Source organism: Octodon degus, unplaced genomic scaffold (assembly GCF_000260255.1).
Source record: "Octodon degus isolate 3935 unplaced genomic scaffold, OctDeg1.0 scaffold00006, whole genome shotgun sequence".
NCBI classification, from domain to species: domain Eukaryota; kingdom Metazoa; phylum Chordata; class Mammalia; order Rodentia; family Octodontidae; genus Octodon; species Octodon degus.
Window position 1 is genome coordinate 32,411,622 of NW_004524582.1, and position 15,105 is coordinate 32,426,726.

The window sequence follows — 15,105 nt, forward strand, 5'->3', positions numbered from 1 at the left end:
TCTGAGGCACATGCCGCCCCTTTTTATTTCGGGACGTGGTCTTACTAAGTTGCCTGGGTTGGGCTTGAGCTTGCCATCTTCTGCCTCTCCCAAGTAGCTGGGATCACAAGCATGTGCCGTGGAGCATGGCCCCTGCAGTTTTTATGTACATATCAAACAGGAAAGAAAGAATAAATTTTAAAAAACAATTTATTTCAAAGTTTCCAGTTGTCCTGAGACATCCACACTTATTTGTGAATAGAGACAAATTATTTTACAAGTGTTCAACATTTTGAAGCCATTGAATTAATATAAAATGTCTGAAATGCTACTTGATTAGAAGCAACTGATATCAATTCCCAGAGTTTTACATTAACTGTGTACTAAGGTGGCTCTAGAGAAGTCAAGAGTGACCTAGTCATGAGTCACACAGGGTAGCCGGGTGGCTAGAACTGGCAGAGCGCTCCCCAGAGCCTTTAGGTGGGTACAGCCCCCTGGGTTTTGGGCTCTGGATTCCAGACTGATAAAATATGTTTCTATTGTTTTAAGTCACCCTGGCTCCTACTCCATAGTGACTCGCTGGGTGCTACTAAAGCGGCACAGTTTCCCTAATTTACATGAGGTATCTTGAGTTCTCATGGCTCCTGGAAAAGTGTGAAAGCAGGAATGTATCTTCTAGTGGAGAGAACAGTTCTTCCGGTTTTTTTAAGATGTAACATGTGATTTTCTTTCTTTCTGTCTTTCTTTCTTTTTTTTTTAGTCATTTTGAGACAGGGTCTAGCTATGCAGTTCAGGTTGGCCTTGAGCTCACTTTGTAGCCCAGGCTGGTCTCAAACTTGTGATGATCCTCCTGCCACAGCATCCCGAGTGCTGGGAATACAAGTGTGTGCTAGCATACCTGGCCATAATATGCAATTTTAAAGAAATAAGTCTAAAAATGATTCAGTTTTTGTTTTACTTTTTAAGCAAGACTGTACTCTTTTCCCAAGGGAAAGCATGTACTGCTATTGGCTATTTTCACATATCCCCACTTTCAGTAGCACAGCAGTGGTAACAATGCTTAAGTTCTAAGTGAATCTAAACATAGGCAACAAGCACTTACTATTCCCAAAAGCAAAGAGGGAATCACCCTTTCTCCTGGTTGACCTGGGGGTATGTTCTTATTTAGTCAGTAAGAAACAATTTCTAAAACTAGAGTTCTATCTACTACAGCCATCCCATGCATACGTAAGAGTAACCCCAGAGGAAGCCTCCTACCAGTCACAAACATGGTAATACCACCATGTTCCCGAGAGCCCCTCCAGCTCCTCAGCTTCCACACACACATGTGACTGCGCCCTTGTGATAAGTATGAGCCAGGCAGAGGCTGAGCTTATGCTGTGGTCTGATCCTGAGCGACCTATAAAGGCCAAGTGGAAAGGCTGTCCCCAGCCCATGGCACAGTGCTTTCAGGAGGTGATGGGCCTGCGGTGAGAAAGGTGGCAGAGGGGAGAGCAGCCCTCACATTGTCTCTGCTGCTGCCTCTACATGCCTGGGATGCCAGCAATCTGGACACTCAGGGCCTGTGGCTGAGGTTCAAGGGAGGCTGAGGCTCAAGGGAGGCTCATAGGCAAGTCATGGGCAGTCTGCAGCTGCAGGCCTCACCAGTGTCCACAAACTGCATTCACTAGAGCAGCCTGGGAACATCCACTTTCATAGGAGCCTGAGCCAAGGAAGCCACTGACACTGACAAGCTGGAGAATAAGTCACACAACCAGGCAGACAAAAGACCATTCAGGGACACACCCACTCTGAATCAAACACAACTAACCCACGCTCTTCCAAACCCACAGCAGCCAATGGCAGCAGGAAGAGAGGCCACTGCTTAACAGCGGGACACAGAAGCAAAACCAGGTCCTGGGAGCCACTTGCCCTACGACAAGCTTGGCAGCACTGATTCCCTAATGGGACAGTGGAACTCTCAAGCTGTGATGGTTAAAAGCTGCACAACAGAAAATATGGGCAGAGTCTGCCGAGTTCTACACCAAAGACTATGGGTAGCCACAGTCCCCCTGTGGTGGTGAGACAACCATCCTATCAATGCAAAGTGTAGTATGAAGCTCTCAACTTGGCGATCAGGCCACACCCCAGTCCTCCTGCAGCTCTGTGTTCAGACAAGGGTGCCAGAGGGTCCAGGGATGCAGGCCAGCACAGTCCCGTGTCCACCGACAAGTCTCAGAAGCATGACAGAGTTCTGGGCTTCTCTTTTCCCTCTGCGCACAGGCCTGCCTTGCCCACCTGCCAGAGGCTCTCAAAGGGGAAGCAGGGCAGAAAGGGAAGTCCCTTCTCAGAGAGGCTCTGGGCACCAGCGAGCAGGCCAGGGACAGTGGTGGGTCCGCTGGTCTCCTCCCCTGGAGCCCTAAGTACGTCTGTGCTTCCTCAAAGACAGCTCAGGACACGTGAGGAATGGACTCCAGCAGGGCTCATGGAGTTACAGGGCCCAGCGTGTGCCAGTGTCCCTAAATGAGGACAGTCTATGACAGACATACCACTTGGCAAGGTGGACCCACCACCAGCAGCACCATGCAACAGCAAGGCCGACTGTGCCAGCGCTGGCTTCCTGCGCCGGGCGCTCATGCCACACCCACCTGCTCATCCACGTAGGCATCAATCCGCTTCTGGCACTCGAGCCATTCTTCAGCAACCTTGTGCAGCTCCTCCTCAGAGCGCTGGTATCTCTGCAGCAAGGTGCTGTATGTGTCCTCACTGCAGGTGTCATGCGTAGTGGTTCCCAGCCTAGGAGGAAGATGGCCCTGAGCCACAGAGTCCCAGCCAGATAGGAGGGGTTCTTCCTGCACCTGCTGTCTAGCTGTGTTGTGCACCTGCTCTGTGACACACAGGACAGTGCCCCACACCACAGCAGGGCTACTGCAAGGGTCTGAGGCTTGTGTACAGGCACCCCCCCCAAAACCTCGCACAAACAAAAGTGATGCCTGACACATGACTGCCAGGAAAACCAATGAGCAGGACACAACACTGTTGTTTAAGACTAAGGCTTTGTGATGTAGGTTGCTACACACAGGAGGTATGCTATCCTTCCCCAATAAAACACACTGACCCCAAGAAGAGGTGTAATGAGAAGCAAACAATTTAGATGTATTTTCAAATAAAGTAAAACAGAAGATGTTGACTCAATTTTAGAGCTACAGCCACACTGTGGCAAGAAGGTAAAATGGGAAATGAAAAAACAAATAGGAAACAAGACACAAATACAGGTGAACATGAGGAAGAAAATGCAGGCTTCTAAAAGAGAAAAAACAGAAAAAGGGACAACTCCAAAGAGAGGAGAAGGTGGTAAGAGAGTGGCAAGGGAATGCAGGAGCTCAAGAGGAGGTGAAAGGGGTCACAGGTTACATTAAAAAAGTTATATTCTCACCAGGCATGGTGGTGTTCGGTGCTGTAATACCAGCACTCAGGAGGCTGAGGCAGGAAGCATGAGAAGCACTGTTTAATGTCTACTTCTCTTCATGATTTTTGACATTTTATTTGGAATAAAATGGACAACACTGACGTGCACAGTGTCCTCCAGCTCTGGCTGGGATGTGGGAAGTCTCTGAACGCTCACATGCTGAAGGCTCGGTCCCTAGTGTAGCAGTACCCGGAGGGGCCATTGGGAAATGACTGGATCATGTGGCTCTGGCCATGCCAATGGGTTAGATCATGGGGTCATGACTTGGTAGGGCACTAGAGATAAGGGGAGTGGCAGAAGGTGGGGCTGAAGGGGAGGAAACAGGGCACTGGAGCTTGTCTTTAATGGCCAGGCCTCGGCCCTGACCCATGAGGTAAGCAGCTTTTCTTTGCCACGCACCTCCACCAAGATGGATGATTCCATCACAGGTCTCAGTCAAGAGCATCGATGAAACCTCTGAAACCATAAGCCAGAATAAATCTCTTCTCCCTGTAAACTGGTTTTCTCAGTATTCTGCCACAGTGATAGGCAACTACCAAGCCTTCTAAACTCTTTCTGCTACTCAGGAAATAAAGCTCAAGGCATAGCTCTAGTGACGCCTCACACCTGGCTCTGCACCAAGCTGGACAGCACCGTCTGCATCTTGCTGGGCTGCAGCCATGGCATGACTCCTGCTGCCACTGCTTGCTCTTCCCATAACTGGCTCTCAGGCCGCATGTAAATGCCACTTCAGTGTAATCCAAGCCAGGCCTCTCCCCACAAGTCACCCCATCAGAATCTAGCACACCACTCTTCATCACATGGTGTCAGACAGAGCAGACGGGGCCTGGTGATTCTGTGGTGGCGCACGTGCTCAGGGAGGGGGCAGGCTGCAGCCCCTCCGTGGAACAAGCAACCATGCTCCTAACAAAATCATCAAAAGGGGTGGTGGTGGCTGAGCATGGGTGAGTGGTAGGGGTGCTGCAGATGAAAGCCTTTCATAAGACAGGAGGAGAAGCAAATAGGAGTTGGCTGTTATATGGCTACAGAAATGATGGCGATGACTGTATCTAAGTAATGCTACTGGATTATATATACTTAATATGATTAAAATGGCAAATTTTATTATATATATATATGTATATATATATATATACATATATATATATTTCAAAATAATTTTTAAAACTTAAGCCGAACACGGGCACACACTACTGCAAATTTAGGTACTTGGGAGGCTGAAGCAGGAGCATCTGTTCCTGTTTCTCATCTGGCCCTGGGCTGGCAAGCACTACAGCAGCATGAACCCCAGGACAGTCAAGCCTCAAGACACCACTCTGAAGTCTAAGCGTTACTGACACTGAGAAACAAAAACTCCTGAACGAGCAACACTGCCGAGCTTTACCCTGCCTTCATGCTTCTGCCACCCTCCCAGCATGGATGACAGACCCACCGGGCCCCCGAAGTGGTGACATCAACCTCCCAGTGAAGAGAACGGCCAGCCCTCTGTTTCGGGACTTCCAACCTCTTGCGAGCCCTTAGCCTTGGCCACTGGCACCACTCGTGCTGCATGCGCCCTGTGTAAGAACTGCATGCTCTTCACACAGCGGGCACAGCACGGAAGGGCGAGGGCACTGGGAAGCACCAGAGGGGGAAGGAAGGTGCAAACCTGTACTGTGCCCCTCCAGCGCTCACCCTCACCCTCACCTCCCTGCTGCCAATCCCTCATCTGCCTGCTTCTGAGGCTGCTCCTTCTCTAGAGATGAGTGTGGGGGGACTCTAGAGATGATGAAGGGGGACCATGAGGATCCCCTCAAATAGATTTGTGACTATATAAAACAATGACTAGGTCAATATATGGATTTCAGGAGGGAAAACACACAACTGGTAGATGAGTCAGAGATAATGATCACTACTAGAGAATGATAACTTACTATTTACTTGCCACTGTTTGGTTACCTATATTTCAGTCTGGCCAAACAGCGATGACCACTGTCAAGCTACCATTGTCTATAAGGGAATGGATGCATCTGTGAGCTCTACTGAGAAACATCAGAGGAAGAAGGCCTGCCCCTCTCAGCACAGGTCTACCCGGGTCACCCCCAACAAATGTCCAAGAGTGAGCTCTGCATGTACACACCCATCTTGGTGAAAGGACAGAATCCAGCTTCCCAACATCAGAAAGCTATGTGGACACCTCACCAGGGAAGACAAATGAGTTGGTTTAACAAAGAACTGGGATGTAAAGGAGACATCTGAGAGTGATCAAAGCAGGTATCAGCACCCCGACACCCCAGATCTGGGCCCCTCTTGTCTGTTTACCCTGCCTACCTGGCTAAACACAAATCTCATTGAGTTACAGGGCTACATTTATCATGGCTTTCCTCATCTATGAGGAATATGAAATATCCAATCTTAGCAACATTTATACTACTTTAGTATTTTAAAGTTTAATTATGTTATTCTTTAGATGCTGAGTTTTCTCCCCACTACGTTTCCCCTAAGCCCTGTTATTTTTCCTGCAAGAACTTCCACACTTAGTGATCTTCAGCTATACACATCCTGGCCCACTGTCACAATGCAGGACACACATGGGCTGAGACTAAATACCTGATCTGTGACACCAGTGCTGGCAAGTTGCTCTGGAGAAGGGGCTCCGAGAAGACTAGATTTTCAAACAGGTGCTTATTATGCAGCTCCCATGTCACCTGGAACTTTTTCAAGTGCTCATTTTCCTAGTTTAAAAAATAAAACAAAATGTAGTGAATTGATTATGACAGGACATTCCTTAGAAGGATTCCCTCCCCCTTCTGTAGTCCTCTACACAGGCCTAGAACATTCTGTTTTGAGAGGTCACTGCTCCCTGAATCCCAAGACACTCACTGAATCTGAACTCTGATATAGAGTGGTCTGGGTCTCTACCTCACCTGCCACTTACATAAACCCACACATGAGGGGAGCAGGGATGCACAGATAAAGGGACAGAGAAAGAAATACATATTTGGTTGTTCTTTCTTACAATTAAGCTTTCAAGAGCTAATGAAAATCCTACGCTCCCAACAGCCCTGATGCCACAGAGCCTCTGCTAGTAACAGCAGTGTTCTCACCCACGTTGAGCAGTCTTCATTCCGACAGATGCGCACACTGCTCCACCAGTGAGACTCTGGCAAGGTAAGGCTCATTTCCTTGACAAATGCACATAGGGTCAAGGACAGTTTCTGTGACCCTAGGCAGGTTGTGGAAGCATCAACACCCCAGGTCCCTCTGCAGTGGACATCTAGCTGGATCTGTAGCCACCATCTCTGGCTTGAGTCTCACTTTCTTCCTGAGCGCTCCTCAGTAAGCATGAGACTCCTTGGAGTCTCCAAGCCTCTCTAACGTGGCTTCTTACTGAAGCTACACACACGGAACTCCAATTCTCTCCATAGGTTCTTACTCTATTAATCCATTAGAATATTTTTAAAACAAGTTACACATGTTTACTTCCAGGTTTTCATGGCAGCGTGGTGAGGTGGCTGGAGACTAAACTCAGGACTTCTATGCTGAGCAACATCCACAGCCTGTTTCTCATTTTGAGACAGGGTCTTACTAAGTTGCTAAATTGCCCAGGTTGGGTGGGAACTTTGGATCTTTCTGCCTCAGTCTCCTGAATAGCTAGGATCATAGGTATATACCTGCATCCCTGGGTAATTTTGCTTTTTTTCTAGAGCTCCTCTAATGACTGCCAAGTGGCAAGGAAGGCAATGTTCTCAGAGAAGCCCATCAATTTTAGAATCACATACAGTTCATGACACTTAAAATCTTGGGAAGCCATGGTTATTCAATCTGTTTCACAATAAGTTTATAAAGCAAGCACAGCAGCACATAGCTCTAAGCCCTGTTGTAAACAGGCGGCTGAGGCAGAAGGATCACATGTCTGTGGCCAGTTTGGGCAACTTTGTGAGATTATCTCCAAACTTTAACAGGGCTGGGAGCTGGGGGTGGTAGCACGCACCTGTAATCTCAGCTTGGGGGAGGTTGAGGCAAGAGGATCACAAGTTCAAACAGCCTGGGAAATACAGTGAAACTCTGTCTCAAAGGCAGAACTTGGGCTAGGGATGCAGCTCAGTGGCAGAGCACTAGCCTAGCATGAAATCCCTAGTACTGAAAAAAATAGTCTGACTACTAAAAAGTCATTTAAAACTAGAGTCCAATGGCCAGCCAGATAGCTCAGTGGACTACAGCACCTGCTTAGGCAGATGCAGGGAGTGGGGTTCAATCCCCAGCGTGCTGTGCTGGCCCCGCCTCCAGGGTACACTGAGATGGTGACTGAGACTGGGCTTCATGGCTTGTGGAGGCTGAAAACAGGAGAATCACTACAAGTCCAATCTGTGTAGCAAGACCCTGTAGATCCTGTACTAAGTACATTAAAAAAAAAAAAAAATTAGAGTCCACTGAAGTATCACTGATCAAATCAAAGAGATGGTAGAAACACAGTACTTCAGGTAAAGGGTGAGTCTGCAACAATCAAAGTTTCATTGCTTGTCCCTGTGGAGCCTGATCTCCTTTCAACACAGACTGTATCTCTACTCCATCCCTTTCTACCAACTGCAATTCAGACTTAGCTGTGTCCTCCGCTAGGACTGTGGCATCCCTTGGGAAGTTTGCATCCTTCCCCGGGTGGACTGACAGTGAACACATGTAAACACAGAGGCCTCAGGGATACCCCTCATGTTTGTCCACAGTAATGACTCCACTAACTACCCGAGATACCAACTCATCTCATCACTGTGGCCTGGCCCCACACCTCACTTCCTGGGTCCTCATGTCCCCCCTAACAGTACTACCAGGCCTTGTCACCCAGACACCAATTCATTCAATGCTTCTTTCTGGTGGCAAAGTCCTGAGAACTACTCTTAGCCAACCCTACAGAGGGCCTGTGATAACGCACAGATGGCATGATGCTTCCTCTGGCCACACACTGCTGCTCTTTTTAACCTTCTCCACAGCCAGGAAGGAAAGAGGGTGTTATCTCTTACCAGAGTGCCGAGGAATGTGCTGATGGAGCGCGCGGCCTGGCAGAGGGCCCCATACTCTTCCAGCAGGAGGGAGATGAAGTGGTGCGCCTGAGGTGGGCCCTGCAGGCCAGAAGGCACCTTGGCCTTCGCTGCCGATGACAGCTGTCGGAGCAGGCGGACCTTCATCTCTAGCACGTACTCTCGGGCCTGCTGTTCCAACCGCTGGTATAGCTGGTAGGGGTCCCGCTCACAGAGCCTGCAGACAGACAGTCACCACTCAGCTGAGGGCTATTCACATGGGCCAGCAGCCAGACAATTCTGATATCAGTGATCATCTTTTTGAGAGCCTTTTCACAGATGTCCACTTAGCAACCACTGCAGTCATCTTCTTCAGCTGACACAGGACAGGCACCCCCCTCCCTTGGCAGAGCAGGAAGTCAGGCACAGACAGCATGGCTCGACCGGACAGGAAGGCTACCATTTCCTAAACACACCCCTCCACGTGGCCGTTTCCACATGTGTACTCCCTCAGCCAGCCTGCATGGTGGCCCGGCTTCGCACCATTGCCCAGACACAGACATCCAAGCTCACTCAGACTGAGAGGGGCCTGAGCTAACCACCAGCAGGCAGGAGACTGTTCCACTACACATCTGAGCTGCACGCTCCACAGGGACTCTTAACTTGCCGTCCTCTTGCTGTAGCCTCCTGAAGTGCTGGGATTCCAGACCACCATGCCCATAGAAGCCAATCCTTTCTGAAGGGTCATTCCATGTTAACAGGTAAGAACTGTGGTGCCGGCACACAGCAGACCTGCTGCAGAGCTGGGGCTGGCAGTGCAGTCCTTTTCTTCTAGGAACTTGGTATAGGACACAACTGGGCTTATGCTATTTTTATGATCAGAGGAAACTTCAGACACAACATCCCTTATTTTTAAATTATCCCAACTTTAAAAAAAAATGTATAAAATACAATTAGCTAAAGGGAAAAACACACATGCCTACCACTAACCACAGTGGCAATGAACACTGTCATGAACTTCTTTCCAAACATGGATGTGATCCACTTTTTAAGTCTAGTCCTGCTGGATAGCAATGGCACACTCTTGTAATACCAGCACTCCGAAGGCTGAGGCAGGTGAATGGCCTCCACTACACAGTGAGACCTTTTCACAAAGCAAAGCAAATCCTACAGCCTCCAGCTATTACTGTGGTCTAAGCTACCACTTCTTTTCACTTCTTTTCCAAAATGCCTCTAGATGAAAACTGAAGACCGTGGATAAAACAACCAGGTGTCTACAGTTGCACGCTAATGAAGGAACTGGTGCATGCTGCCTCTTAGAAATGAGTTGTGAGGTGTACTACATGACACTCTTAGGGATTTTACAGAACAGAGCCTTTTTCCTTGTACTTTCTACAGTATATCCAGTCAAAACAACTTACATGGTCACCCATTCCATTTCAAAATTAGCATGCTACCTAGGTTGTCAGAAAAACAAGAGTCAAGCAAAATCTTGCAATAGAATATGGAAGTCTTATATAAATGTGGTTAAGAAAATAGCTGGCAGGCATGGTGATATATACCAGTAATCCCAGCTACTCTTTAGGAGACTGAGTCTGAAGGACCTATGGTTGCTATAGTTCAAACAGATATATTAATTGCTGTAGCATGACCCATTTGCTAATATAAGAAAGTATCCCCTGCAACAATGTATTTCATCTGTTTTAAAGGAAAGACACAGAGGATTCAAACAACCTAGAAATAATCAAACTCACAAGTAGACTGAACATCTCAGATCTCTTAGCAAGGCTAAGATTAGACACATTTTGTTTCTGTCCATTTCAGTATTTTACAAATTTAATGAAATAACCACGTGGTACTCTGGTAAACACTTTCTCAGAACCTACAAAAGAGGAAGGAATACACTGCAGATGCCACAGCAACTCATTCGCTTGCTTATTCAAGGAACACGCAGCAAACACTGGGCACTAACTGCACGCAGGATGCTACTCTAAAAGACCCAACATGTGGCACTAATATTCAGCTAAGTTATGGATTTGATGTGAGGGTTATATAATTTTTCCCTGTATTCACTATAAAATCTATCTTTCAAAATAGACACATAACACCCAGGACTGTCTCACACAATACCAGTGGCTCATGGTAATACACTGATTTCAAAGTAACATAACCCACCACATAGCACGTTGCTGCTTCCAGGATAAAACCCACTGCACTGCAAATTTGAATTCAAAAGCCTCCAAAGTGTGCATTCAAAAAAAAAAAAAAAAAAAAGTGTGCATTCAAAATTTGAGACACAAAGAAAGTAAAATCAAAATGAGAAGTGATGAAACACTCACCCACGTCAAATTTGTTACTTTTATTTGGAACACTGTGAAAATCAGAAAATAACTGTACATTCAAACTCTAAGGAAGAACAGAGGTGGTGCCCACCTCACCTTCTGTAAGTTTCTGGACACAAGGTATCTGCTGAGGCACAGATGGGGCGTCACTCCTGCAAGAGGCAGCCCCCCAGGGTCCATCCGGCAACTCCGCACATGTGCTGCACGGCCCTGACCAGGCGCCAGCCTTACAGCACTCAGCAAAGGGCAGCACTCAGCCTTCCTCCCAGAGCTGAAAAAGCCAAGGGTGCTTATGAAGGTACTTAGCACTGCCTTTGGCACAGTTAGGACTCAGGCGAACAGGAAGACATTACCATCACTCTTTGCCCAAAGACATGACTGTTGTCTCATCATGTCATCAGAACTGGGAGACCCTACAACTCTAACCAGAAGGCTCCCTCTGGCTAGCTTCCCCTAAGTTCTCATCCATCCAGGGCTGAGCCTGCCCAGCCGAGCATCACTCAGGGCTGCAGTCAATGCCCACCCATAAGCAGATTCCAGAAGTAGCAAGAAAGGACGGGATTCACACGGGGCGGGGCCGGGCCACAGAGGGGAATGTGTACCTGTCCACGAGCTCCTTCACGCCCTCCTTGTCAGGCACCAAGGACTGGTCTTGATCATCTGCCAGAGGGGTTCCCGCCTGGCGGTATATGCAGCGGACCATGTAACGGACTTCAGACCAGTAGTTCTGCAGCTGCTGAGGCTCCTGGTCTGTCTCTGCTGAAATTTCTCTGTGACACAGCAAAGGCAAGTTACACTTGACCAGCCAGCTGACCTCTGCCCCCCACACGACCTGTGCCTTTGCCCTTTCTGGTGTCCCCTGGCAGGATGGAGTACACAGCTCCCTGCCACCCCAGCTCCTCTGCAGCTTGCTGCCAGTTTCACCATTGTCTGTCACTGAGGCTCCTCTCAGAGTCTCATCACTATGCCAATTACTCTAGTATTAGTCCCTGAAAGGCAGAAGTCCGAGTGTTGGTCTACTTACGTGGTCTTCCTGACAATGGCCAGGTCACTGTTTCCCTTTCAGGAGTGGCTCAAGTTAGCTGCTGCTTATAAAGAGTCTGGAAGTTTCCTGTTCTAGCCCAACACATTCCTGGACATCCCCATGACCCAGCATGCTTGGCACAGTCCAAATGGCACATACCTGCGCTCACTGCAGGCCTCACAGGAGCAGGGGGCCTCCGAGGGCGCAGGGCTCAGCCCAGTGGAGGGCAGCGTCTGTGTGCCCAGAGCCAACCTCCCAGCACTGCCGGCATCTGGCTGGGCACCCCCAAGTGGCGAGTGAAGAAGGAAATCTTGGCCCTGCTTTTAAAAACAGAATGTAATAGACCAGTTAAGCCCAAATGTTCATGGCATCGATTTTGTATTAACTGTTCAGAAAATGCCTTTTAGAAAAAATTTAGGGGCCGGGGAGATGGCTCAGTGGAATAAGCACTTCCCTGGCAAGTGCAAGGGTCTGAGTTCAATCCCCAGTTCTGCAAATAAATAAATAAAAATAAAAATAGAAAAAATTTAAAACTTAAGACACTGAAAATAAAATAATTGGCATCATACTCTGAGTAACTAATTTAAAGATAATACGCAACATCGGGCTGGGAAGATAGCTCAGTGACACAAGCACCTGACTGGCAAGCACAAGGTCCTGAGTTCAATTCCCAGTACCAAAAAAATACCAAAACAAAAAACAATATGCAATGTATCAACCACTGTTAACCCTCAATTCTGAAATTTTGTTTTATTTTTCTCTTTAAAATAAAAAAAATTGTTATCATGTAAGAAACTTTTCTCTAAAGAATTTTATATGGCCTAGCACCCCACCAAAAAAAGGAATTTTATTTAAAACCAGTGATGAGTGGCTAGGAAGAGAGCCTGGCAGTCTAAGTGCCTGCCTGACAAGCGCAAGGACCCAAGTTCAATCCCCAGTATCTCATATCATGCTGCCATGGCAGCCACCAAAAGTGGGCGTGGTGGCACACATCTGTAATCCCAGTGCTAGGAAGGCTGAGACAGGAGGAGCACTACACGTCTGAGCTGTGCAGTGAGACCTTGTACCAAATAACTAAACAAATGATTTTTAAAAATATATTTAAAAAGTGATGAAAAACAAATAAATAAAACCATTAGGATGTTTTTAAACCTCCTAATGGTTTACAACATAATCACATGATGCATTCCATACTTTTTTGTTCTTTAATCATCACGTGACAATCATTTTAGTAGCCACTTCTGGCACACAGATCTGCAGGGGCAGAGTGAAAACCTGCAGCCACTGAGCCCAGTTTCAGCAGCTGAGGGCAGCACCTCTATGTCCTGGGGGACCCACAACCCATACTACCCACTCTGGCAGAAGAAAGCCATGTGAGAAAACCTCGTTGGACAAAGATGCACGGAAGAGGCAGGGTCAGCTAACGATGCTGCCCATACTCCAGGACAGAAAGGTTCCGCAAATTCTGCTGCAGAGAACAAATGCAATCTGGACTACCCACCTCCTTCCAGTCACCTGGCCAGTGAGCCCCTGGTCCCCAAGTGACAGCGCCTGAGAAGGATGGGGTTAGGTGGAACTAGGTGCTGAAGAACGCTGCACTCCACGGGGGCAGCCAGCTCCAACCCCACCCGACAGCTGATGGCACTGAAACGCAACCATGGGACAAACTTCCAGACCTTTCTTTACCTGCATCCACAGGTAAAGTCTGCACCTCTCCTGCTTCCCACCCAGGCTGTGCACATCCTTGCAGCATCACCCCATCTACTGCAGGAGACAGCAGAAATCCAACCCAGGACCTCTCACAGCTGACACTGACTCAAAACTCTATACAGATTAGAGGTGGGAGGTGGGCTGAGAGCCAGCCAGCAGACAACATATGGGATGCCAGGAGCTACACCGTGGTGGACTAACCCACCTGGAATGCACCAGGAGGGGCCAGTACACACCAGGACAGCAGCAGTGGCTGGGGTTTTCTGCCTCCATTGGCTGTTGAAACCAACAATGTCTGAGCACCATGAGTCTCTGTCAGCCCAAAAGAACCACACACAGGGCAGCAACTCCTCCATTCCACAGCCCCTGCTCTACCCTGGAGGACAGGATAGGACACACACCACAGCCCTACATCCTGACCATCTGAGACATCACTTCCTACACTTCAAGAAGGAGCTTTGAATAGCTTCGACAGCCAAGGTTGTGTGTGGACTGGACTTAAACACCTGAAAATGAGACAGTTTCAATACCAAAAGTGACTGAAAGGCTGTGGGGTCAGCTCCTCCAGGCCCCACCCACAACCCACCCCCTCCACTGTTTCTGGCCCAGCGCAGGCCACAGGCACCTCTCTCTTGGCAACCATTCAGCCTCTCAGGGACCCCTGTTCCCATGCCACTCACTTGCAACCTGCTCCTAAGCAGCCAGTCAGAATGAGCTCACCAGGCATGAAATGTGCCCTCCTCACGCAATTTCCAACTGAACCCTACATCTGCTATTGGAGTTGCCACAGCTGACTGGGACAAAGCGCTGTGTTTATGTCACAGCCATTTGCTCCCTCTGCACAGAGCACTCGTCCATGTATCTCCAGACAGCTTCTGACAGACCCAGGTGGCCGGCTTCCAGCAGTTATACTGAGCAGAAAGAGCCCCCATGCAGGGAAATAGTGGAGCCAGACACTAGTTTTCTTTTCCTCTTGACTCCACACCCATGACCAGACTCTATGATGAAGGAAAATGTTTCTTCACTGCTGGCGGGAGGCAGAGGGCACTAGAAGAACGCTTAGGAACTGGGTCTGTCCAGCTCTACCTTCCAAGGGGCCTCTGTCCTCCCTGTTGAAGACTGGGCAGCATGGACTCTGCAGAGGGCAACCTGCACCCAACCCGGTCTCCAGCAATCCAGGAGCCCTTCTGCTGCCTGGTGGGACCTGATCATACCCTTGCCATAGCTTGCAGCCATGCCCTAGATCTGCCAGCACTGTGTTCTTTAGCATTCCCTTCACAGATCTGGGTGGCTAAGCCCTGTCACAAGTGACTTTTTCCTTAGGTTAGATGAGCCAGACTGGGACATGGTGGCACATGCCACCACTTCCAGCTCCTAGAGAAGCTAAGATAGGAATATGCCAAGTTGGAGGGCAGCCTGGGCAGTTTAGTGAGATAAATAAAATAAAACAAAACTAAATGTTTTAAAAAGGGCTGGAGATGTAGCTCAAAAGTAGAGTGCCTGCCTAGAATGTGTGAGTGTGAAGCCCTAGGTTCGAGCCCCAGGACCTAAAACAAAAAGTCCCAGTTAAACTGTGGGTGTGATGTGCTCATCTGCCGGCCACACGGC

The 15,105-nt window shown here is 48.4% G+C and overlaps 1 protein-coding gene across 2 annotated transcripts in view; it reads right to left on the reverse strand.

Moving 5' to 3' along the window:
* The window catches only part of Fam193a (family with sequence similarity 193 member A), an 87,850-nt gene that overhangs the window by 54,701 nt on the left and 18,044 nt on the right, over positions 1-15,105 (reverse strand). The window contains exons 2-6 of one of the 2 annotated variants that reach the window (XM_004624606.2): positions 11,947-12,104; positions 11,366-11,533; positions 8,425-8,659; positions 6,017-6,141; positions 2,607-2,754 (exon numbers count right to left, since the gene is read on the reverse strand). In XM_004624606.2, coding sequence (XP_004624663.1) covers positions 2,607-2,754; positions 6,017-6,141; positions 8,425-8,659; positions 11,366-11,533; positions 11,947-12,104 — 834 coding nt within the window. Of the gene's footprint in view, positions 1-2,606; positions 2,755-6,016; positions 6,142-8,424; positions 8,660-11,365; positions 11,534-11,946; positions 12,108-15,105 lie in introns of both variants that reach the window. The other variant, XM_004624607.2, reaches the window with a different exon arrangement.